At 45.6% G+C, this 25,634-nt stretch overlaps 1 protein-coding gene across 1 annotated transcript; it reads right to left on the bottom strand.

The window, feature by feature from the left end:
* Positions 1-3,614: 3,614 nt before the first annotated feature.
* PRDM1 (PR/SET domain 1) lies at positions 3,615-24,913 on the bottom strand (the record flags this gene model as incomplete). Its single annotated transcript, XM_080341174.1, has 6 exons — positions 3,615-4,190; positions 4,566-4,694; positions 5,395-6,503; positions 14,252-14,504; positions 17,689-17,808; positions 24,632-24,913. The coding sequence occupies 6 exons, from the start codon at positions 24,911-24,913 to the stop codon at positions 3,615-3,617; spliced, it is 2,469 nt and encodes an 822-aa protein (XP_080197300.1).
* Positions 24,914-25,634: the final 721 nt, after the last annotated feature.

The raw sequence follows: 25,634 nt of genomic DNA, 5'->3' as shown, positions 1-25,634 counted from the left end.
TGCATTGTCTTTTTATGTAATGTATTTTATTAAACATCTTCTAAAGCTTACAAGTGTCCCCAGGACATAACTCTCCAGCGCAACGTAATGCTTTGCCAAGTAATGAAGTATGATTTATGGCGGTAACGATTATCCTATGGTGGTGTGTTGTGTTTTTTTTTTTTTTTAAATTATTACAGCAATAGCTCTGTCCAATATAGGGATATAACATGCTGCATTTGGCACGTTTATGACAACTGTGCTCTGGTTTTCTTAACTCCACAGTTTGGTGTTGGCAGTATTTCAAATTCTTGAGACAGATGTTTAAATGAATTTTTTAAGAGGACAGTGAAATACTTTTAAAACATCATACGGCGCTGAGTGTCTCAATATGAGCAGGAACGTTACTTCTTTAACGTTCAGGTAGGACAGGGCAGCACATGGCCTCTCTGGTTTAGATCTCATGCTAAATGATGGAAGTAGCAAATGTGGAATTAGCTTTCCTGGGGCACCCTGGCCTGTTGTTACATCTTGTTGGAGGTGGTGGTGGGGGAACAGACACTTGACCTTCTCCTGGATTTAGCTCGCATTCGTGTCTCGTTTGTGAAAACAGATCCCCATTTGTTTTGAACGCCGTTCCCACCATGTTGATACAGGACTAAGTGGTCTCACACTGACATTTTGAGTGTGTCATTGTGGTCCCAGTGGTTAGGGTTTCAGGCCAGAAATGACAATCATTTGGAAAAATGTAAATGAGAGCCCCGGTCACATATCTGCAAGGCAGATAGCATTCAAGTATTTCCATAGAAACACTGATTTATTTATTTTTTAATGTATCTTTTTTTTTTTCTGAAGGTATGCGCTAAAACTGAAGGGAGCGCCATAAATAACCAAGCCGGGGTATTCGGCTCTGGCGTTGCTGTTTGCAACTTCCCATTGTGGAAGATCAGAGCCCACGAAGGCAGAAGCTGGCGGTGCCGGGGACGTGGCGCGTTGGCGGCCGCGAGGGAAAATGCCCCGACACGAGGCTGCGGGCGCAGTCAGGGCAGAGAGACTGAAGACAAGGGAAGCATCGGTAAAGCAATGAACACTTATATTTAATTTACATTTGACAATTTGCACATAAATAATGATGTAAACCAATACGTAAACATATGATAGTTTGTTGTTCTAGCGAAGTAAAAAGCCTGTTAACTTTGGTCAGAGTCTTTCATAAGAGAGACAAAAAAAAAAAAATACATACCCCAAAACACTGTTGATTGTTGCTACATTCACATGTAAAACTTCTAAGGGAAAGGGGAAACAGTAAAGAGAAGTAACAATTCTTAAAGCTGATGCATATAAATTCTTGTAAAATTTGTATCAAATACAAGAAAGCACTACAGGCAAATAATAGAAAGAGTGTGTGTCCAGTGACAGAGTAGTGATACTTTGGTTTATCCTACAAGTAAGTACTATATTTATGAACTATTGCTACATTTAAAAGATGTCAGCCTCACAATTTGCAGGAGTGGAAATGTAATGAACTGTAGTCCTTCAAGAGCTGTGTTGAGCAAACTGTATTTCACTATCGTTTTTTAACAGAAGGCATTAAAATGAAGTTTACTGAAAAAAAAGATCACCGAATCCTGGATTGCTGATGTGGGCTACTTCAAAATTTGGAAGAATATAACAAGACAAAAAGATATACACGGAGGGGAGGTGTGTAATAATGCTACTTGTATTTATGCGAGTTGAGCGTGCAGCTCGTTAGCAAACGAGCTGAGGGGCTCATCCCCAACTTCCACCCTGCCCCTCGCCGTGTCTTGTGAACACACCACGCACGGGGCAGATTTGGCTTCAAGTTCCTTCACGGACGTTTTTTGGCTGTTCATTGACTGTCCACCCGCCTCCTTCCCCCCAGTAGAGACTGCAGGGGACAGCAGGGGCCTGATGACCCCCTCGGTCCTGCAAACAGGGTCATTCCCGCCAAATTCGCCCCGTGGGGGTGACATTATTCACCTGAGGGGTTTGCCAGCTCAGGCATCAGCCGAGCGGCTGCGCCTGCCAGCGATCGATGCCTCGGCACAACCTTCTGGTTTTGAGGTCATTGGTAGTATGCGAAACTGGATAACAGCTGATTTTCACACTTAGATGAAAAATAGGTTTTATTACATGGTTTGGCTCACAACTTAAGTGGTATAAATATATATACATATACATATATCGTATAGTGGTATAAATATATCTATAAATATACATGTATTCTTTGCTACACCTCAAATGTCACCATATCATCTTTGGGCTTAGCAAAACAAAAAGATAAAAGGATGTGCATTCTGTCTTTCCCTGTGCACATTTTGGTTTCTTCTCTAAAGTAGCAAAGCATTTAGATAAAACAGCATTGTCTGCACCACTGGACACAAGCACTGAGGTAATTGTTGTTCAACAACTTTGCAATGCCCTTTTCTTCTTTAATTAAATTAACCACAAAATGTACAAACACAAATACTGAGAAAAATCTGAGTCGTACAGGAAGGAAGAAAAAAAAAAACGACGACGTATGTGCCGGGAAAGGACTTTGTTCCCCACTTCTACCCAGGCAAAGTGGGAGAGGAAAATACAAGTAAAACCGAACCCCTTTTTTCTCAGGGAATCTGACCATCTATTTTTTTTTCATCCCTGGAAGGCTCTGGCCAAAAGAAAAAAAAAACAGAGAGAAGAAAAAAGTCTGCCAAAAACCTTCTTTTAGGCAGAATATTAAGAATATTTGTGTGTTTGCTTTTAAACTGCTTTTGGAAACAAAATAAGGTGAGTGAGATTTTATTCGGGAAGAGCCACTTCAAGCTGATGCATTCCTTTGGTCATAAAATTACATGTCAATGTGTGGGGCTATAGCTGTTTTCTAAAAACCTGTGGTACTGTCCATGGCAGGGAGGTGTTTGCTGGGCCACATCTGTTCCAGGCAGAGCCGCAGGGAGAAGGATCTCTCTCCTCTCCTCTCCTCAGAGACGCAGGGGAGCAGTTTCTTCCCTGCTCACTGCTACTCTGTTTTGCTTTTTCCCTTCTCAGTTCCCAGTGGGGTGATTTGCACAGAAAAGTACACAGCATTATTTTCAAACCAACGGATCTAGTATTCTGTATGTCAAATGTCCAACTTTGGCAATACGAAAAACCACATTTGTTTTAAAGACATTGGTACATAAAACGTATTTGCTGAAACCCCAATCTTAGGTTCTTAAAACAGATGTGCAGAAACAAATATCTACAAAGAATGGCCATAAAACATAAAATAAAAACATTTAAAGTAAAAATTACAATGAATTTTCCAGTCATTGTAAACATTTTCCTAATTATTGCTTTTTAGAAAGATTAATTGCATAATAAATTATGAAGTACTATCATCGAAAAAATAATTATGGATAGATGATTGTCTTTTAGTAACTGGCGAGGCAAAGCACAGTCCTTTGCCTCTTCTTATGCCCTGAGAAAACAGTAACTTTGGAGTTCCTTCTTTCAGCTGGAGAACGTAGGGAAACTACTGTAAGCCAAGATTGCTTTGCAGCATTGAAACTATGTACAAGCAACTGCTACAGGCACCCTGACTTGCCAAGTCATAAATTAAAAAACAAAAAAAATCACTTTGCCAAAAAGTCTTAAGGGTCCATTGGTTCAACTGTTTCTTGCTTGACCTTTACAGGTAACAGAGGTAGTGGGTGACCATGAGGCAACTTCATAATGGACATATCTGACGACTCGTAAAGGTTGCATCCTGAGGAGAGAAGTCCGTTTCCCAGGTTCCTCTGCAGGGATGCTTTCAGGTTTGCTCCTTCCATTTCCCTCCTGAGCACGGTCAGTATATCCTTCTCCACAATCGATGTCAAGTCGATATTGTCCTCCACTTCTTCCAACTTGTCGGCATTGTCACTGATGTCGAACTTCTCGATCTCCTCGTTGATTCGGTTCAGGTCCTCCATGGAGAGCCCGGAGGCAGGGGCGATGGGGCAGTTGCCCTTCAGGTGGACCTGGAGGCTGCAGAGGTGAATGTAGCTCTTGTGGCAGTGGATGCATTTATGGGGACGCTCCCGAGTGTGGAGACGCTTGTGCAGCTTCAGGTGCACGAACTGGGTGAATTTGGCCGGGCAGAGCTTGCACTGGTAAGGCTTCTCTCCAGAGTGGAGCCGCAGGTGGGTTTTGAGATTGCTGGTGCTGCTGAATCGCTTGTGACAAACCTAATGTGGGGGGCGGCAGAGAAACAGTGAATGAGTGGGAGGAGATTTTATGGTGTAAATTGCAGACACCCAGGAGGAGACGGCAGGATGAAGCAGCGGCTTTTGATATCTTCACGTTTTCTCACAAAGGGGGGAAAAAAAATCCCTGCATTTTTTATTTAAATATTGCTGAATAGCATTTTGAGTGTGGCAGATGGCAAAACTGCATCAGGCAGATGTTGCTCTAGCAGGCTAAAGGCAACCCTGCTGTCTCACGGATGCTGCTGCACCGGGGCTGGGCGCAGCTGTGACACGCGTTTGTGGCACAGCCCCGCATGGGCTGCGCGCTGGCCCTTTGGGCTCCGAGGGACGTTGTCTGGGTGGTGTGTTACATACCTGACACTCGTGAGGTTTTTCTCCCGTGTGTACCAGATAGTGCTTCTGGAGGTGAGCCAGCTGCGTGAAGCCTTTGTTGCAAGTCTGGCATTTGAACGGTCTCTCTCCGCTGTGTACTCGGAGGTGCACCTAGGGACAAACAAAGCAATCAACAACGTGCAGGTTCCACTACTGGCACAGAAGTACTTTTCAGATGTTTCCTCAAGTTAGCAAAGACTCCCACTGCTGAAGTACAATGTTATCTAGTTAATTAAAGAAAGGCTGAGGGAGCTGGGGCTCTTTAGCTTGGAGAAGAAGAGACTGAGGGGTGACCTTATTAATGTTTACAAATACATAAAGGGTGAGTGTCATGGGGATGGAGCCAGGCTCTTCCCGGTGGCAACCAGTGGTAGGACAAGGGGTAATGGGTTCAAACTGGAACACAAGAGGTTCCACTTAAATTTGAGAAGAAACTTCTCAGTGAGGGTAACAGAGCACTGGAACAGGCTGCCCAGGGGGGTTGTGGAGCCTCCGGCTCTGGAGACATTCAAAACCCCCTGGACACATTCCTGTGTAGCCTCATCTAGGCGTTCCTGCTCTGGCACAGGGATTGGACTAGATGGTCTTTTGAGGTCCCCTCCAATTCCTATCATTCTGTGATTCTGTAATTAGGTGGCGTCAGTATTAAAACACTCTCTTTATAACCATGCTTTCTTGTTGGGTGTGCTGTATGAATCCCAGACTGATAGACTAACAAGCAAGGGAGGCCTGTCCCTACTTTTCATAGATAACCTGTAGGGAGAAACCAGAGCATTCCAAGAAGGCTTGTGTCTTATTCTCCGCTGCCTACCTTCAGATTGGAGAGCTGGCCAAAGGTCTTGGAGCAAACATTGCATTCGTACTTGATCTTCCCGTTCTGCTTCTTCAGCGGGTACGGGAGGGTTTTGTAACCGGTCACATTCCTCTTACTTTTAATGAGATTCATGGCTTCTTCACCGCCGGTGGCAGCCAACACCACTGAGGTAGGTTTAGGTTGCATTATGTGTTCTGAACTGGCTGCTGTACCAGCTGTGGGGGAGCCGCTGGTGGGGCTGCAGGGCTTGTCCTTCATGCTGGCAGCAGCGCCCGTGATGGAGAAGGCACTGTTGGGCGCGGGTATGAGGAAGTCTCTCGGATGATCAGGCTGCAGCACTCGACGGCCTCCTTCACTGGGCAACGAACTGGGGAGCGTGGTGGGGGTCAACATGTGGTGGGAAAGGCTGCCCCCGCTGAGCAGGTTGCCGTAAAGAGGATACATCCTTGGGAAGAGATTGAAATTGTTGATGCCATTGATATTGTTCAAAGCGCTCAGGTTGTTACAGCTCATGTTGAACGGAGGTAACAGGAATTTGGGGTAGTGGGGGCTATAGGACGGTAGAAAGGCGGGTGGGAGGTGGCTAGGGGGTGCATATCCAGGATAAGACCCCAATCCTTCTGAGCCATACGATCCATTCAAGTAAGAGTACGGCTCTCTGTGCTCTTGGGAAGTAGGTGCCAGAGGTGAAACCGTGACCCCTGGACTGCTGTGAGGGCTTGAACTTTTTAAGCTTTGGTCTGGGCTGCTTCTCCCGGAAGGACTCGGCGTCGTAGACGTCTGGATGGGCGAGTGAGTAATGTAGCTGGGTCTGTCCATCCCGTATGCTAAGGAAGCTTTCAGATAGTCTTCTGGTATGTGAGGTCGGATCGGGTACACAACTCGAGGGAAGAAACACCTCTCCGGGCTATAGTTCTTACGCAAATCATCCAAGTCTTTTTCTGGAGTAACTGGTGAAATGTTGGTCTGGAAGAAGTCTTTTCCTTTTGGAGGATTAGATTCCATTTTCAGGATTTCTTTCACACTGTGCTCCTTCTTTGGGATGCTTTTCTGACAGAGCTCATCTTTATCAGCACTGTGCTGCTTTGGATTAACGTGGGTTTGTGCTGAAATACAAAGACAAGGCCATGATTATTTAGGTAGGCCACCATCATTATCTCTTTCCAAAACACAGTCTAACTCCTACAAGTTTAGTGGGCAGAAAGGGTCACTCTTGGAGATGAGCAATCATTCAACTTGCAAAAAACCTGCTTTCTGTGTGAAGACTGCTGGTATTAAGTATTAATAAAAAGCATCATTAGTTTGAGGGACACCAGCCAGTACATACAGATCTGGATGATGATTCGTTTGCAGAGTGCCAGTCTCTACTTTGCAAACTGATTTCACCTTTCTTTCCCCTTAAATTTGAGTAGCTTTGCTGTTGAATGTCCAGTTAGGCAGTATTTCTAATAAATGCAGAACCAAGCATTTGTTCACAATACAGGTTTAACAGAAGGACCTTGCAGAAGGCAAGCTCCCAGAAATGTTCCTCAGTAAAATAACAAGGCATGACAAATCGGCTTTTGCCAAACCACAGCAGTCATTTCACCAGCCAGTTCAATTACTTACAGTACCAAAAACCCCATGGCTGGCTAGGATGAAAGCCTCCTTCAAAGAGAAGGTATTCTCCATCAGTAAACAGATCATTACTCATTAAATACACTGCTTAGGAACATCTACAACAAAGCAGACTATTTACTGCAGATTTCTGTGGCATTCAGTCTATGCAAAACTCCTCTGCTTACAGCTGTACTTTATAAAAAAAATGCTGAAGCAAAGCAAAAGCACGCAAGACCAGTTGGCTCCAGCTTAAGTTGAAATGTACTTTGGAAAAAAAAAAAAAAAGGCAAAATAAATATGCATTTAGAATGAAATAGAAGTTAACATCCACTCCGCTCAGTTCAGTGCATACAGTGTTTATTTGCATGCAAAGACATTGTTATCTGCACATAATATAAACAGTACACTGACAGATGACTTCAGCAGAAAAAGAAGTCTGCTTTTATCTAATCTCCCTAAGTTAATAGTTATATAATGTTGAAATTATGACTTGTAAGTTATTTTCTTATAGGGGAAAAACTACAAGAAGGTATCATATTTGTGGTTAGTTACACGCAAGGTTTTCCATCAGGAGGCACAAGTCAACGCTTGACAGGTTTGTGACGCGAAAGTATCACAGCCCTTTAGCCAGATTTCTGCTTTTGTGACCGACTGCTCCTGCTTCACTGACACGGGGACAAACAGTTCTTTCTGATTTTTGAGGGACCGGCTGAACCCAGAGAGGAAGGTTGGAACAGGCACTGACCACGCTGCTTTCAACATGGATCCTTTGCTTCACTATTCGCTACTCTGACGGAATTTATCATTTGGCAACATTACCCTATAAGCAACGAAACAGCCATTTATTAAACTCATCCAAGAAAACAGCTGTTTTCAAAGCGTGCCCCTACTCACAGCAACCCGCTTTTACAGTAGCATCCCTTTTCAAATAGCATACGACTACTAACAAGTAAATTTAATTTGAATTATGTAGGCAGTTTGTATATTTTCAAATTGCAGTTAAATGAAATTTGATAGAGTTATGTTCAACTAAAATATTTACAATAAAACATACGGCATGTTGTGCAGCAAGCACGTACACACATCAGTGCACAGACTGCTTCCCAATTACTTCTCTCAATGTTACAGTTTAATACGGACCTGTTTAGAAAATAAATTAATAGTGTGTTGGCATTGCCTGGCACTAAAAATCATCTGCTTTCTTTTGGCATTTTGTCTGTATTTGTGGACAGTTAACTCATTTTCTAAATGCCCACCCAGATTTTTGGGTATAACATAGAGGTCCTATTAGGTTCGAGAAGCTCCACAATGGCACTTGTGGATAATATTATCTACATCTTCTTATCAGCTGCCTGTCACCACGCCAGCGCCTCAGAGCAAACATTCCTGGTGACACTATCAGCGTCGGGAAGTATTGAGACGGGGAAGTATTGAAAGCTGGGGGGGGTGGGAGAGGTGGAAAGTGGGACTTGTGAAGCCTGGCAGCAGAAAAAATAAATAAATGCCACCTTATCAGGCCCGTATCAGTTTCTCAGTGGGGTCTGTCAAGCAGAAAGTTCAAATTGACACTTCTCCCTTTTAAAGCAAAAACAAAAGAACTCCGAGGGGAGGGAAGGAGGAAGGAGAAGCGCTGGCGCTGCTGGAAAAGCGACAGAGAAAGGAGGACGGCTCCTGCTGCCGCCGGGTCACACAGGGGCTGGGCCGTACGTGCCTTGTGCGCCGGAGCAGCCAGCGAGCCACTGAAAGGCAGCGCACTGTGAAAACAAGGCTTTCTCAGAGCAACCTGCCCCTGTCCACACCTCACAGGCTGAAAGTAATTGCTCCTTCCTTCCCTACAAAGTTCCCAGTAAAGCCTCCCCTGCTGCCGATTTCCAAGTGCAGACAGAAGCGGCAATACTTAAAGATTATTTTTCAAGTCTGACTGCGATAGGTCTCTTTAGTTTGTGAGCTATTTTTGGTCCATAAATCCCCTCTCGGCTTTTTCCCCGCTACTACCTGAGCACAAGGGATGGTCGGGAACAACAGAGACTTCAAAACATAAACAAGTGTGTCAGCACTGTGTAAAATATGAGAAGGGGCCAAGGAGAGGTTCTTAGGTTTTATGCTGAACATGGATTTAAACCAGGGCGGAAACTGATTGAGAGGTTTACAACCTTTCTTGTTGCTCTTAAAGGAGCCATACTTCAAAGTTAAAAGACATATATTTCTTATAAATGTTATTTTTCTTAACTTGTGATTTTGTATTTCTTACTGATCGCAATGTCCCACCCTCACTCTTGAAATGCATTTCTCTCTCCCACCCCATATACATGTATATACACTAAATAGAGGCACGTACTCTTCCAAGGTCTGTCTAGTTTCTGTGGTCAGAGAGACACACAGAAAAGAGGTTCATGACAAAGGAAGAACAGTGCAGCTGCATTTGTAAATAGCTGATCTGAGTGGAGGGGGGAAAAAGGCAAGAAACAAAAAAAAACCCCAGACGTGCCTCTTTAGGAGCCCAATGCACTGTTCACCGAGGTCAACAGATTATTTGCTCGGATCTGAGATTAGTGAGTGCGTGCAAGAGGAAAAGGGACTAAACTCCTGTTACTTTCAAGTATTAACAAAACCTGGGTGGGCAGGCTGCCTGAAGTCACTCCAGTGTGGGTGTCGCAGCCACAGCCTTTGCTCTCTGTTCCTGGGCTCCGAGCTGCAGCCTGAGAAAGACTTCACAAAAACAATGATCTGGGTTTTCTTTTCTAAAAACCTGAAAAACGGTTGTAGGCAGACAGTAATTTCAATAGTAATTTGGGGAGCGAGAGGGTACTGAACACTTTGAGTGGTGGAGCTTAATCATGCCGATTCACATTTTTCGATCTAAATTAAGCACCTCTTTTGCTGGAAGAAAGAGAACCTCGAAGTTGTGAAGCAGGCAAAACAAAGAGTGTTTCCACTCAGAATGAGAACGGAGACCAACATTTAGAAGTCTATAATTTGATCATCTGTTTTCTAAATGTGTCCAAGACAGGGTGACATGCCTTTGAAAACATTTTGCTCAGAAAAGGTCTTTAAAGGAGGCTTCAAATAATCCTCAATATTAAGTCAACTTGAGCCCCCAAATTCTGCCTTTGTGAAGACAACCTTTCATATCATTTCAAAATCATTTTCCTGAGCCCTTTTGAAGATGCCAGGAGGCATTTTTTTTAAGCAACTGCAGATGTTTCCTCTCAACCCAAACAGAAAAGCTTTAAAACCAGAAAGTGAAACTGCCCATAAACAAAAGAGAAAGCCAGCGGTGGGGCTCAGCTAATGGCCAGCGTGTCAGGTCCAGCCGGAAGAAGAATAATAAGGTACGTTGAACAAACAGCATTAAAAAGTTAATCTTCATAGAATCCTGAAGACTTTAAATAATACCTTGTTAATGAAACAAAAAGATTGCCAAATGTTTTATAAATATGGAAATTTTCTTCCCCCCCCATCTCAAACTTTTTTCCTGAACCTTGACCAAAAGATGTCACCTGCCCGTACTTGACTGAAGAGACAAACATGGACATGAGCAGCAGGAAGTTGCATCATACGACTGCAATACTGCAGTCAATGACTGCATTATTATTATCAAATAGTCATGTCCTGAGTCAATGCAATTGTTTGGTGTGGGGTTTTTTTATTTGTTGTTTGTTTTGTCTTGTATTTTTAAACTGTTATCCTCTCTACCCTCCATCCCAAAATAATCCTCCTACATCGAGGTAGGACTTAAACGCTAAATGATACAGGACCCCCCAAAACAAATTTCCTTGGTCTGTTTGCTACTCCAAAAATAAAATATCACAAACTAAAAAAAACCAAACCAAACCAATCTGAAGGCCGAGTTAAATGAGGTTAAGCACATGTAACATATTACAGACATTTATCTTTTTGGCCAGCATAATACAGAAATCTTGTGCCATCACACGTAAAACCATTTACTGAACAACGGCACCATCTGAAGGTGAGGCATCTCAAATATTGACAGAAAACATCAGTGGCCTCAAAACAGGCAGGAAGGAGAAAGGGATCGTCTGAAACGAGACTGAGTTTCCCCTGCTGGGATTCCGCGGTCTTGCCTCTGCTGCTGTTGTGCAACTCCCTGCAGCCACCTCAACATCCACTCCACGTTACGCAGCTCCACTCGGAGCTAATCACGGCCTTGGAGGCACGTAGGTGTGTGCTCCAGCGTCTGATGGACTGGGTCAAAGGCCCCAATTCAAGAAAACACAGGGGACAGGGTTAAACCCATAACTAAGTACATGCCTAATTGCCGTCTTCAATCCGGATGCTTTCCTTCCCTGGCACAAATGAACTAACGCTGGAGAAGTTACCTTTAATTTGAAAGTTTGCTGTTACAGAGGCAAGTAGATGTTACATGGGGATGTGTAAATATATTTATGCTCTAAAGTGGTAGTGCTCTCATTTTTGAGGCCACTAATTACAGGAAATAAAGCCAGAGAAATTCTCTGATACATTTTTCCCCGGAGGCCCATCCCGCTCAGGTGCTTAAAGAGGAACTGAGGTGCCGAACTGCAAGACCGCGCTCCTCAAAGCCCTGAGGCACCTCAAGCAGCTGCCTATACTTGAAGCTGGCAAAACTGAGGCCACGCTGGAAGCTCTCCATCGGTGTGTGTCCCAGGCGGCCTCTCCTGTGCCGGGCTGGGCCACCAGCCAAGGGCACAGCTCCTCCAAAGCCTGCGGCGGGCACGGGCACGCTCTGCACACACAACATGTGGTGGAGAGAGGGAACTGGGCACAACGCACCATGGAAACCCTGATTCCCGCCGGCGGTGGGACCTGGACCCTGACCTTCCCTGCTGCTTCCTCGGAGGGTGCCAAAACCAGCAGACGGGAGCTAGGAGAGGGGGTGATGCTTGCCAGCCCCTCTGGGGGAAGCTGTGACACTTTAAACACCGAATTATGAGCGATACGTTTGGCTGGAGACAGCCTCCCTGACCTTCTAGCAGGTGGAGGAGGTGACCAGCTGGGAGGTGGCCCCAAGCAAGACTGTGTTACCATGTTTTGATGGGGCAAAGCCCCACGTCTGCAGCAGGCGCAGGATGCCAGCTGTGCGGGGACCAGCCTTCTGCACCTTACTCACAGACTGATACAGTGTGGGGGCACCGGGCCAGGCTTGTGCTAAAGGGAGAGGATGGAGAGGGATCTTCACTAATTTTACATTTAACTGGAAGAAGTGGCCTGGGAAGAAGAAAACTGCACGGTGCTGATACTCACTTTAAACTCATCTGATTCCTGTACTAACGCTGGAAAAAGCATCCCTGCTTGCCCTTCAGCCAAGAAGCATCTTTGGAAGAACTCTTGGACTTTTCTCTGTACTTTTCAAGGAATAGCACTGAAACTTTAGAACACCTCAATCCTTACAGAACCTGTAGGGTTTCTGGACCAACTGCAGGCCTTAGGCCTGAGGGCATTTGTCACAAAGACGAGGGGAAAAGATTAAAAAAAGCAAGAACTTTTTCTCATTTTTCTGAACTGCTCTTTCCTTTGGGTGGAAGAGGCCAACATAATATTTCTAAATGGTTTATCTTTAAGTATAAGGGATATTTCCACCTCAGCATCTGGCAAGGCTGCTCTTTCGAATGTTAAGGCCAAACTACAAAACGGTTTCTCAAGATCCTGTCTGTTTAACTCCACATATTAAAACTACTTTTTCTAAAACGAGCTATTCTGCACGTGTCCAGACACCCTGAGTTTTGACCAGAGTAAGAACAACCAGGTAATTAGTCGACACTTTACAAATACGTTCCTTTCTACTTCTGCAAGGCAACCTAAGATGCCAGAAGATGCAGGAAACTGAGGCTGCGTTTGTGTGTCCTCCTACCAAATGGCCACATGCGCCTGGCTGGGTCTTTGCAAACTCCTTATCCGCAGGAACATTTAACGCTACTGCCCCGTCCCACTGAAAAGCCGGCGGTTCATCATACCAGGAAATAAAACCGCACAAATCACGCATGTGCAAAGAGGACAGAATCAGTGGGAACTTTCTAGAATAGGGAATATACCAGCATAGGACATCCCCTCCCTCTGCCATTAAAAGAAAGCAAATTTTCTTCTATAATTTCTTACATTCAGTAGGGAAATACCAAAAACTGGTGAAAAGGGCAACACCCATGGAGGACAGACGTACTTTTGACTAACCTGAATATGCGACATCATTTTCATCATGCCGAGTTACATTTTAGCTCCAGCGTTCACTGAAGTAACATTTATATTTTATAACCCATCATTTGCTGCCAAATAACAGCAAATGGTTATCTTTGTATTAAAAAACAAACAAAGAACAACCAGACAAAAACCTCGCACACAAAACCCAACACAAAAAGCAAACAAAAATCTGCTCGCAGTTTTTCCTTCAAATTTCAGTGTAGGCACTGGCAGAAGGACAAAAGAATGCTCTGCTCTGTCTCCGAGCAGCTAGATGGGGGGAGGCAGCCTAAGAGTGGAAGGAGAAGTCAGCGAGAATCTCTCCCTTTTTTCAAGGGGCTCTGGGTGAGGTGCCAGGCAGTGACTAAGCTATGAGTAAAGCGCTGAGGCTGGAAATGGTCAGAAACCACAGAGGAACACAGAGATAAACTCCTGGAAATACCTCTTCCCCCCACTACCAGTGCTATTACTTTTGAACAGAAAACGAAAGCTGCGATATGCAGCCAAGAAACGGGGACAAAATACACTGAGCTTAAAGGACAAGTAACCAGATGAAAAGACCATGGGAGGTTTGCTCCCATAAGGTAAGTAAGTGTAAATGTGAGGCTCCAAGAGCATTATGCAGTCAACACATATTTTGTCAGACAGCTAGACAGAGCCATGCCGTGTGGCCACTCCCTTGCGCAGTCTGGGAGCACGACTGGACCGCCTTTAGATATGTTGTCCAAGCAGACTTTTGCTCAACACGCCATGAAATCTGGACTTGGGAAGTCTGAGAGTGAACCAACATCTACAGCTCTGAAGGCAGAGGTTACATTCAGGTTGTCTGTCCAGAATTCCATCAGATAAGTCTCAGACTGTAAACCAGCAAGTGTTCAGATTTTTTATAATCTGTTTGCATTTGAACTGGCACTGGGAACTCATTCTGTTGCGTCGGGTTTTTTAATTCCCCTTTTCCACTCCGAGCTACCTACTGTGACACAACAGATGATGCAGCTGTCTAATTATACAACTTATTATTAGATCATTTAGACAGAAGAGACATTACTAGCATTCCTTGTTTGTACTGTAATCCACTTACTGAGGTTCATCATTGTCAGCTCTCTGGACGAGGGATAGTGCAGCCTCTCTGCAAAGTCTCGGCAATACCACACAAGCAGCTCTTGGTTGGCGGGGATGGGCTTGATGGTGTAGAAGTAGATGTTCATTCCATTCTGACAAGCAGCCAAGTTCTGTTCCTGAACGGAGTAGCCCGGGTTTACATAACGCATCCAGTTGCTCTTGTCCTCGTTAAATCCATCAATGAAGTGGTGAAGCTCACCACCTGAATAGATCTGGAACAGAGAGGAAGTGCCTATGAACATATATATATGCACAACGCGCAACACGCGAACAGAGTCCAGAGGAGAAAAATGATAAGCTTTTTTTTTCAAAAAAAAAAACCAACAAGATATTACTGAAATAAGAGTTCAAGCTGCTTTTCCTCATTTCCAACTATGATATCCTCTGTGTTAAGAAAAGAGATGCCTATTCAAAGGTAAGTCCAGTCACCTCTTCCATTTCTGCTTAGCCCATGGCTCTGCTGGCATGGACGGATCAGATCCGAAATGTGAAATGCGAAGTACTCTCCCTGCGTGAACAGGCTACCTTAGAGCCCTTTTCCTGGTGCTATGATCAACAAGTGGGTGATGCTAATGACTGCAGGTCTGAGTGCATGCTTGCATTAATGCTTTGAGTCACCTGTGTGTAAGACTGACTGGCTGTGCTACGTCAGAGTCTTTCTCACCTTTTTCTATGGCCTCTGTACTTGCAGTTTCCTACCACCTCCGCCCAAAGGTTTAAACTATGCAAACATCCTCCACCCCCCTGGAGTCCTAAAGCAACACTTGCTCATAGCTGGACTGTAGCCCTTTTGTAGAAAGGCTGGGCGAGGCAAAGATGAACTTCACCTGCCATAACTTAACTAAGACCTGGATAGGGGCCAGCTGATGAGAAGTCGCTTTTCCTAACAAGGGACACGTTCTGGCTTGTCCACAGAAAGGAAAGAGAAATATTGATCTAAAAGCTGCTCAGCAGCTTCCAGGGGGAAGAAGTCCTGATCAAAAATCCAGGAGACATATTTGTTAAGACACATCCCTTCCTCTCAGAGGGAACTAACTCCACACTGGATGAAACGGGGTTCCTGAGTTTTGCGAAGCAGATGACCGGGCAAAAGCCAGCCCGTGAGGAACCAGCGACGCACCTCCCTGAGCTGGACATGACTTTCCAAAGGGGAGACAGAGCTTCTCTTGGGAGGAAAGCCCTCTGCGGCGTGTTCCTGCCTCTGTGCTCACATCACTGCCTTTCGCACCCACCTGGCCGGGCATCGCGCCCCATGAGCACCCATCAGCCAGGACCTCTCCTCTGCTCCCTGAAAGAGCTGCCGGCGGAGAGGGGCGAGGCAGCCTGGCCCTTTAATGCGGGCCGTAAACACCAGAATCACTTTCTTTTAAGAGTAACTTCCTGTAAACTGAGAAGGGGGAAATACATGTGGCCTCATCAAAGCGGCTTGCGAGAGATTTTGCGGTGTGTTTGTTATGAGAAAATGGAAGAGAGCCGGGCGAGTTGTGCTGCATCGAGAGGAGCCTTCGGGTTTCTCTGCTCACCCCCGGCTCGCAAACTTCCAGGAACGCGGGACTCCGGCGCTCGACGCCTGCCGCCGCTTCCCAAACCGGCCCTCCGCGGCTCCCACGGCAGGGCCGCGGATGCTGCCGGTCACCCCGCCCTGGCTGTGGGGCCAAGGGGCCCCACCGGACTCCCACCTATTCTGGGGAAGGCCAAAACAGATGTGCTGAGTCACGGCGCGGTTCCCAGAAATGACACGGGCTCCGGGCGGCCCTGCTCCCCTACGCGTGGGCAAGGCTCAGGCAGCGTCCCCCTGCGCGGGCAGCAGATGTTCCCGCTCCCGCCAGCACGCCCAGGATGCCTTTAATAACATGTGGGATGTTATCTCCCACAATTTCCTTTGCATATGCAAGCCTGTTTCAGACCCCTAGGAAGGAATTCATTCTTGGTGCAGCAGCGTGCCTTGAACGAATCAAGAGATTATAAAAGAGAATTTAACAATGCTTAGATGGCTCCTAGGATATTATTTCCAAGGATCCCTCCACATTAAGGCTTAAAATCACATCATGAGAATGATGTCATCTTTCTCGCTGCAATATATGAATGAAGCCCTGCAAGATGGTTAGCAGCTCCTCTTCCCAATGTCTGCCTTCTTGTTAAAGAAACAGAATAGTTTGGGTTGGAAGGGACCTTCAAAGGTCATCTAGTCCAACCCCCCTGCAATGAGCAGGAACATCTTCAGCTAGATCAGGTTGTCTTACTAGCAACTAGCAGTGCTAGGGCTGGCACGCCAGTCTCTTCCTATGCCAGTCACAAGCTCCCGAAAAATTCAGCTAAAAGAAACATTTTGTAGCCTTATGAATGTGAGAACAGTCACTTGCTTTGTAAAAACACTCATGCAAATAACTACCTGTGCAATGCTGTATTGCATTGCACAAAAATGACCTGAGAAAACCAAAATGATGCAATTAGGTAGAAAGAAAAGGGTGTGGGGAAGGCTGGTGCTTGCCCTGGGTTTCACCTGGATGTGAGGTCGGGATTTTGCTAAGGCAGGCAGGTACCTGAGCACAGAGGCTTGGATATACTCCAAATTCCACCAATTTAGACAACCTAAGTGGCCAGAAGGCAGCAGAACAAATCCATGGAAGGAGATGGGGCTGAAGGAATGTTAGCAATTAATAATGGGTCCGTAAAGGAGACCAAGCATTATGTCAACCGATAAACTGGAAGCATATTCCCCAGCACAGACTTCCCGAGCCAAAACAAATTGGCTCGTGCTCCCTTCCAGCTTATACTACAGAGTGCAAATTAGACATCACCTCTAGTGTTTGTCTGTCATTAATGGATTCTTCTCTTTACTCAGTTCTGTGGGCTGCTCTTTTAACACTTTCTGAAGTGGGTTAAAAAAGCTTATGACTTGAATGATATATGCTGAAGACCTTCGCTACTGTGTTATAGCAGTTCTATTTAAAACCCAGGGAAAAATGACACAAAATGTATCATAATTCCACAGTAAAAGATTTGCGGTACTTTCACAGCTCCTTCGTAGCTGGAAAAATCAAGGATGTGTGGTATTTGCATAAACAAGAATGACTTTTTGTGGTGAAGAAAAGTAAAATAACCTGTCCCTGCAGCAGAACTATTTCTTTACACAATCAAGCGCCTATCTGTTTCGAAGACAGAGCCGGGCAGGGCTGCGCATCTCCCCTGCTCTCTGCACCCACACAGTCCCCACCTCCAAGGCAGCCCAGGCTTTTCCTCGGCTTATGTGACCCCACTGGCTCTGTTGGTGCGTGGCAGGAGTTGCCCCCCGCCTGCGCACAGGTCTGAGGCAGGAAGTGACCCAGCTTCTCAGCTGTACTCATTTAGTGATCTGCTTACTGCAACAACACGGGGCTGTTTTTTCCTGCTTACCCGCCAAAAGTATTTTCTGTTCGCATTCTTGGGAACCGTATCGCTGGTATAGATCTCTCCTACCAGGGGTCCAAAGCGCGTTCCTTTTGGGATGTACTCTTTGCTTATAACTCCAGTGACCTACAAGAAGAGCAGCACAGGATCAGTCCATGGCCAGAAGAAATCAAAAAGTCCTCTTTCCTCTCCCCATCCCCCAAACTTAACAAGGTAAAGCAACCAACGCAAGAAATTTTAGTGACAGGTCAGCAAAACAGAAATAATGTAATTAACAACTGTGTTGGATATGGTACAACCAGCTTTGTTAGACACTAGCACCTTACCGAGACATATGGAAGTCAAAGACAAACACTGCCTTAAAAATGTGTTTTGTGGAAATACATTTACAAGAAGAAACAGTAAGAGAAATGTACAGAGACTGTCAAATATCTTGAGAAGTTATTTCTCCTATCAAAGGCAACCCCCAAAAGTCTTGTTCCAGCAAACAAAATTATTCAATAGCTATCAATCACTTCACTGCTACAGAGCTCACTTTTCTAATAAGTCAGAAATTGGAATGACTGTTCCTCCAGATGAAAATGAAACTCCCCCCCACCCCCACCTTCTTCACTCTGTACCCGTTCTGATAGCTAAAAGGAGAACAAAAAAAGAGACGACCTACAATTCTCTCACCAGCATACAGTGGCATACAAAACAGAATATGAAATGGCTTTGAGACATGTACTCACAGATCACCCTCTTTTATAAAAAGGAGGCAGCAGTTCCGGTAACATATGTCAAGTGGGTTTGGTCAAAAAGGCGTAAGGGTTTTGATGAAAATGCTCCACTATGCTAGGTCTAAGAAATGTACTCTAGTTGTTCAGCTTCCTTCTTGACAGTAATTACACCAAAAAAAGTCACTGACCACAAATCAGGAAGCAATTCATCATTATTCAGAAGAACGTGCCTTGGAGTAACCCTTTGCAAAACACTGCTGAGTTATTGGTTTTGTCTCTCCCTGTTCCTCACCGATCTTCTTACACTTAATGTATCCAAACAATGTTAGAAACCCAACAGTTTTGTAAACCCAAACCCCCAGGCCTTTTCAAGCTTGATCCTGCTGCTTAGATAGTGAAAACAAGGAAGGCAAAAAGCCCATTGATTTGGTATTACAACCAAACTTTCACGGCAAAATGTATTAATCATATCCCCTTCACACATCTTGCCAGTTGTCTTTTTGTTCACCAGGATTTCAGAATGAGACAGGAACGGGAGTGGTTGACAAACACCAAGAGTTGGGATTACTACTGTCTGTACCCCACAAGGAATCAACCAAAGCAGATGAGTGCTCATCAGACCCTGCAGATAGCTCACTTCAGTGAGCATTTCATTTTCTTCCTAACAGTTCTTCGCAGAAAAGGATGATAAAAACACTGGACTGCAGACAGCACTTCACAAATTAGCTAAGCCTTGTGATTTTCTCATGCTACATTTTCTTCTGTTGTATCACCCTTGGCGTGAGAGAGAGAGGGAGAGAGATAAACAAATACTTGCCTGTGTATTGGTCAAGATTAAAAATCCCAGTAAATAAGTAACGCCTAGCATAATTTCACATTAAATGTCAAAATAAAGGGGACAAATAACAGCTATGGAATCAAGGAGGTAATCCACCGGGAAACAGATTGCTGGGCGTACGTGGTGGCTGTTTGTGCTTGTCTGTGTTTCAACATGTGTTTCAGCACACTACAGAAAAATTTAAACGTCAACAGCAGAGGTAGTTAAATGCTCCATTGATCTGTGCATCTGGACTGAAGAGAGAGAAGAGGGACTTCCAGAAATTTTCCTACACCTACCACAAGCTGAAACAAGCTCAGTGGCTCAGTTTTATTTTTGCCTTGCTTGTACATTTCTCATAGAGAGCTGAGAAAGGCAGATGTTCTTCTCATCTTCCCCATATATCTTCATTTACATCCATCTGCCCTCTCAAGAAAAGTTCACAACCAAGATACAGCACACCCTACCAGTTTTACTGCATGGTAGCTTGAGTTTTTTCATGGTTTTAAAATATCTTTGCCTTAATTAAAATGACTTTAATGAAATTCTCAGAATCTCTAGAAATCACTCCTCGAACTAGTCAACTTGAAACACTCACTGAACTGGTGCCTCTGACACAGCAGATACTTTTTGATATCCACCTTACATGCAGTGTTTGTGTCTCCCCCAGCGCAGCTGAACATGAAGACGATTTCTCACCCTGTAACCCATCAGAAGGTTATTTTGGGAGAGGATGTTCTGCACATCCGTGTGTGTGCCCACACTGAAGTTTTGCCAAACCAGAATGAAGCGGTCCAGATGACTTTTAACTGAGGGTGGCTTTCTGGTCAGCGATCCTTGGCCCCCACTGTGCCCTCACAAGCTAAGTTGCTGTGGTTGAGGAGGACCCTCTGGGACACGGGTGCTGGCAGTGCCAGGACAGGCTGGCTCTGCGCTGCTGGCAGCCCCACTGCCGCAGCCAAAAGGGGCTGCAGCTTAGTGGGGAGTAGCTTGACAAGAGGCCACCAAGTACCAAGCTGCCAAGGACTTGTAGGCAAAACAGCGAAGGAACTCCACATCTAGAGGTGAGGAGAAGCCGTCTCCGGGCTGCCGAAAAGCTGCGGCAGAGGCATTTCAGACTTGTGTCCACCAGGTGTCCTTCGGCACATCGCCGCCTCTCGGCGACGAGACCTTCCCGAGCAGCCTGGTGGCCGGGGAACCACAGGAGAGCATGACCTGAGCTCGCTCCCCACAAATAAAAGCCTCCTGCCCCCGGGCAGCCCGCCGGCTCCAAGCCGAGCCGTAAGGGGGAAACGCACTGTCTGCAGCGCAATTTCCTCGCTACAGACACCTACACCCCTCTCCCTTCAGAGCTCCAACTTCCAACACTCTCTCAAGCGGGCCACCACCACATTCTTCCTTTCAGCAAAACGGCATTTTGTTTTGCACGAAGACGAAGCGAAACGCCCGCCTGAAGCCGCAAGGCCGGTCCCCGGCGCTGCGGGCGGCCGTAGCCCCTGCCGAGGCCGGGCAGAGCCGACCCGCGGTCCCCCCGCTCCGAGCGGGAGGGGATGCGCCCAGCGCAGCTGCGGCGGCGCCCGGGCGGGCCCGGCGAGGGGAGTCCGGAGCAGCCCGAGGCGGCGGCCCTGGAACTGACCAGGGTCCTAATGCGGCGCCGGGAGGAGCGGGGCGGCGGGCGGGGGCGCGGCGGGAGCCCGGCAGGCAGAGCAGCCCCCCCGGGACAAGAGACGGAGGGGCTCCGGGTCCAAAAGCTGATGTTACAAGGTGCTTTGAAAGACCAAAGCGCGCTCCTGAAAGTTTGTTTGGGGAGAGAGGGGCACTGGAAGCAAACAATGAGCCCTGTTAGTTCTGCAAGGGGAGGATATTTTGCAATGGGACCGCCGAACTCGAACTACTTAAAAAACAAAACAAACCGCAACAAACAAACCAACAAACCAAACCAAACACAAAACAAAAAAAAATAAAGGGAGGGGAAAGGGGGAAAGGAGAGGAGAGGAGAGAAGAGGAGAGGAGAGGAGAGGAGAGGAGAGGAGAGGAAGAGAAAAGAGAAGAGAGAAGAGGAGAAGAGGAGAAGAGGAGAAGAGAGATTTAAAAACACACACACACAAACAAACCACCAAACAAACTCTTATTGGCTTCAGTGAAATAACAATATTTTCCAAATGCAAATAGGGAAGGCCACCGTGCGTCCCGAAATAACGCCGATTTATTTTTTAAGTACTAGTTCTACAGTTACACAAGCCTGCATAAATTTGCCCACCGCCATGCAGTGACCAGTTTTCTAAAAGAGAAGCCACGAAATAAAACACTTCTAGACCGCTTCCTCTGTGATCATATACAGAAGAAATAAAAGTAATAAGGGAGAACAAGTGTCTGAGGTCAGCAAGGCACACTTTGTAACAGCTCAAAATCACTGCTTTCATCAAAATCACTGATTCAGGACTTGTCCCAAAAGAACAGCTTTATCAGGGAAATGGAACAAGTAATGGATTTGCTGAGGTATGTTTCTCTCTGTCAAGCTCACAGATGAGGATGAGGCACCAGTAATGTTCAAGACAGCAGAACAACTGGAACTTTATATTAAGAAGGGCTGTTCAGGCTTTAAGGACTGAGACCAAAGGGAAAAATTATGGGTAAAAAAGTTTTTAATGTCTGCATGAAAAAGATCATTCACATATGGCCTTCTAGAGTGTGATTTTGGCACTGCATTTCATCATTTTTTGTCAATTGCTAAAACCGGAGCAAAAGACAAATAATTCACACACAGAAATAAATAAATGACTTCATGTAAACCCAGCAGCCCAAAGTGTTACGAGCAGTAGTAATTCATTTTTTAAAATGCTGACACATACTGTGAACTCATAATGAAAAATGTGTCCTTCAGAAAAATCCCCGATCAAGATCCCAGAATAAACAAGAGTATGACATGTCATAGACTCCCTTGAAAGTTCAATAGGCCTTTAGAAAGGCGCTACTCGCTTCACAAAGCATGCAAGGGAAAGAAACACAAAAAGTAACCCTCCCCAAACAACAGCGGTTGCACTTCCTCCCTCTGAAGCAGGCACGCAATACTTTTCCTACTCCAAGTGGAGATATAATACAAATCATGACAGCACTGGGATCTCATGATCTAATCATGACAGTATTAGTGTTTCACAAGCGGTGCGTTATATATGTTTTTGTCAATAAACTGACTCAGCATTTAAAGCTCTCAACCAGACGGAGCCACAGCTCTCCCCAAAGCTAACTATGAAGACAGCTCACATCTGAAACCCACTGGCAAACATGCACGCATGCAACCCCCCAAGTCTTACCTCATCCTTTCGCAAGCAAAAAAAAACCCACCCCATCGAGCTGTCAGGACGCCAGTGGTTTTCCATGAGGTCAAAACCAGAACCAGGCTCCCCCACTGACCCCACAAACACTGATGTGTAAGAGCAACACGCACTCAGTCCTGACCCCAGCAAACAAAATCAAACTTGGAAGGCAGACAGAAAAAAAGTGCTTTGCGTTTGAAGTTGCTAGAACGCAAGTGGATCATGCCATTTGCAACTATTTCACCCTGCAGACAGGGAGCAAACGAGTGACCTGTCCATACACTCACAGTTTTCACTGAAGGGTGGGTGGAGGGAGAAGAATCAGATTGCCCCTTTATTTCAGAGCTACCTGAGAAAGAGTCAGGGTTTGAAAGCTGCTATTGCTCCTTACTGTAGGTGCTATTCAGTGCAAATAAAAGACGTGGGGAACTGTGGAGAACAAAAGGAGGATGTCCTATATTCAGACTCCCACTAGCAGGGAGCTGCACGGGTCACATTTTACAAGGAAGAACCAGAAATCTTTCAACAACCTCTCGCCCCTTATGCAGAGATGGCAGCAATCCTCCTACCCTGATTCACTGACCTGAGCTACAGAGTAAGGAAATTACACCTCCGTGTTTCCAAACACGCTCGCTGGGAATTTTGAAAGCTCCTCGGACGTCTGCCGCAGAAGCAGAGAGAGCAAAAGCAGCCTGAGCAGCCCATCAGTCACCAGCCGGCTGCCGAGGATCTGCCCAAGCTGTCGCACTGCAAACTCATCCTTCAACCAAGAAATCCTGCCGTATCGCACAGCGGAGTCCCAGCTTTATCCTCCCCTGACTCCCTGACAATGTATGACCTATCTAACGATGCAGTAACACAAAACAAGGTTTCGCACTTGTATTCTGGAGCATGTCCTTTCTCTGCCAAAGTTCTGCAGGGCAGGGCAAGGCAGATGCGAAAAGAGGAGTGATTTTACAGGAGAATTTAGCTTTAATTTCTTACCAAACCTACTATGAACTGTACTAGGCACTGTATTAGGCACTGCCAAGCTAAATTTCACAGTGCCAATACCCTCCAGCTGGAGGTCCGGCCCTATTTCTGTACACAGGATTAAACAAGTACCTACTTTGGAAGGAAATATTTGATAGGCACGGATGAGTGTACCTGTTCCTTTTCAGCTCTGTGGTCAGTGTGTTTAGCCAAAGTAGAAGCACAGGTAATAGCTGCTATACCACAAGTCTCAGCACAAGGAGAAATGAAGGGTTGTCCCTTGGGTTATTACCCTGTCGAACATCACACCTAGCTATAATAGCTACTCTATACGAAGGAGTAAACACAAAACCAAATTGCTCATCCGGGCTTATTTCTTTCCAGCCCTTCTGAAACAACAACAAAGAATGTACCCACTCCAGGGACAAGGATAGGACAGACTCGCATGGCTAGCTACCAGTGAAGATACTGTCCCAGATAAACAAAAGTTAATTTAAGCTACGGCCACCCTTCTGTCAAGCTTGCTACAGTTCTACCATCACTTCCTTAAATGAGATGCTGCAGTTTTTAAGAATTTAGGAAGTCGGGAATACAGCAAGCTCATGAAAAGAATACAGCAATTTCATAATCAAAGGGAAAACAAAAAGAAATAATTAAACACATTTCCAGGAATTTTTTTTTTCCTCTACTTTTTTTAAAGCTATTTATTGGACAACCGAGGCACTTTAATCTCTGAGCCAGAGGCAATGAATGGTCCTGGCAAACAGCAGTCTAGAAATTGGCACAGAGAACTACCCCACAGTTTAAATATGCTTATTCAGATGCTGTTCAAATTGTGCGAAAATTTAACTGTTTGTGAATTGGTATAGAACCAGTTTCAGAGATAGGCTGGCTGTGACTTCCAGTGAAAACACTACATGACAGATGACCAGCTCGCAGTTTCTTACAAGACTTATTTGGGTCTCATCTTAAAAGCCAGCGGGTAGCATTTGTTGGTGGTGGTGGGGCGTGTGCGTGTGTGTGTGTGTGTGTTAAAGAATGGAAGCCAAGGTGAGCACACACTTTCCGAAGCGCTGTGATTCGGCTTGTCTGACTCCAACCTTCCCCAGAGCATTGCCGCTTACCTCTTTGCAGTTAGATGCGTATTTGAAAGTCAAGTTCCTTGGCAAGGAAGCCTCTGCCTGAGTTAGGGTGCCTCCATCGGCACTGGGATCCAGCGGGTGATCATTTACAATGTATGTGCACTTCTCTTCAAAATCAGCTTCTGTCCACAGAGTCATGTCAGCATCCTCCATGTCCATTTTCATTGTCCACTCTCTCCCTTTCACCAGATTCTTGAAACTCACAGCGTCCGAGCTACACTGTGTAGCAGCCTGGAAAATAAGAAAACAGCCTTTAATCCTCATTGTCCTTCAGTGTTGTGGTTTCCGTTGAGACAGCGTGACTAATACAGTAGTCTGTGACACTTTAAAAGCGTATGCAGTATAGTTGGTACAGTTGAGTAATAGCCAAAAAGCAGTGTAAACGAAGCTGCTCTGACTGAAGCAGCGCCTTAAAACACCAGCCTCGGTAATAATGAGGAGGGAACAAAAACAAAGAGGAAAAAATCCCCAGGCTGACAACTGCTTTACCTTTTTCAGACCCCTTCCTTAATGCCTCAGAGAGAAAAAAAGTATTCCATGCTGAAGAAAATGTGGGGTCATGGCCACGAGACCACTTAGTCGCCTGTGGAAAAGCTGCCTCAGAAAAGTGTCACAAACAAGGAGAGGAAGAGGAAAGGAGCTGCTGTCTGCGTCTGAATGAAGCTAAAAATGGAAAGCGCATGTTGGAAGAGCGGAACCCAGCCTTGCCTCTTCCAAATGGGGAAGCCTGAACTTTCCCACCGGCTTTCAACGCACAAACAACTTTCAAAACAACCTGCCCCCCACCCCCCTCCGCCTCCTCCTGACGTCCCCTTATCCTTTGGCATGGAAGGCTGAGAAAGCCGACAGACATCCTGCCAGCATCACTGCACAGCAGCTGCCCTGCACAAAGCACTGCAACACCTTCCCGGGGCCCGAAAAGAATAGAAAAAAGGGAGCAGGAGAAATAAATTAAATAGATATATGATAGATAGATAGATAGATA

The sequence above is a fragment of the Nesoenas mayeri genome, assembly GCF_963082525.1.
Source record: "Nesoenas mayeri genome assembly, chromosome: 3".
NCBI lineage: Eukaryota > Metazoa > Chordata > Aves > Columbiformes > Columbidae > Nesoenas > Nesoenas mayeri.
Note: the sequence above shows the minus strand (reverse complement) of the source record. Positions and strands in the feature narration are given on the sequence as shown.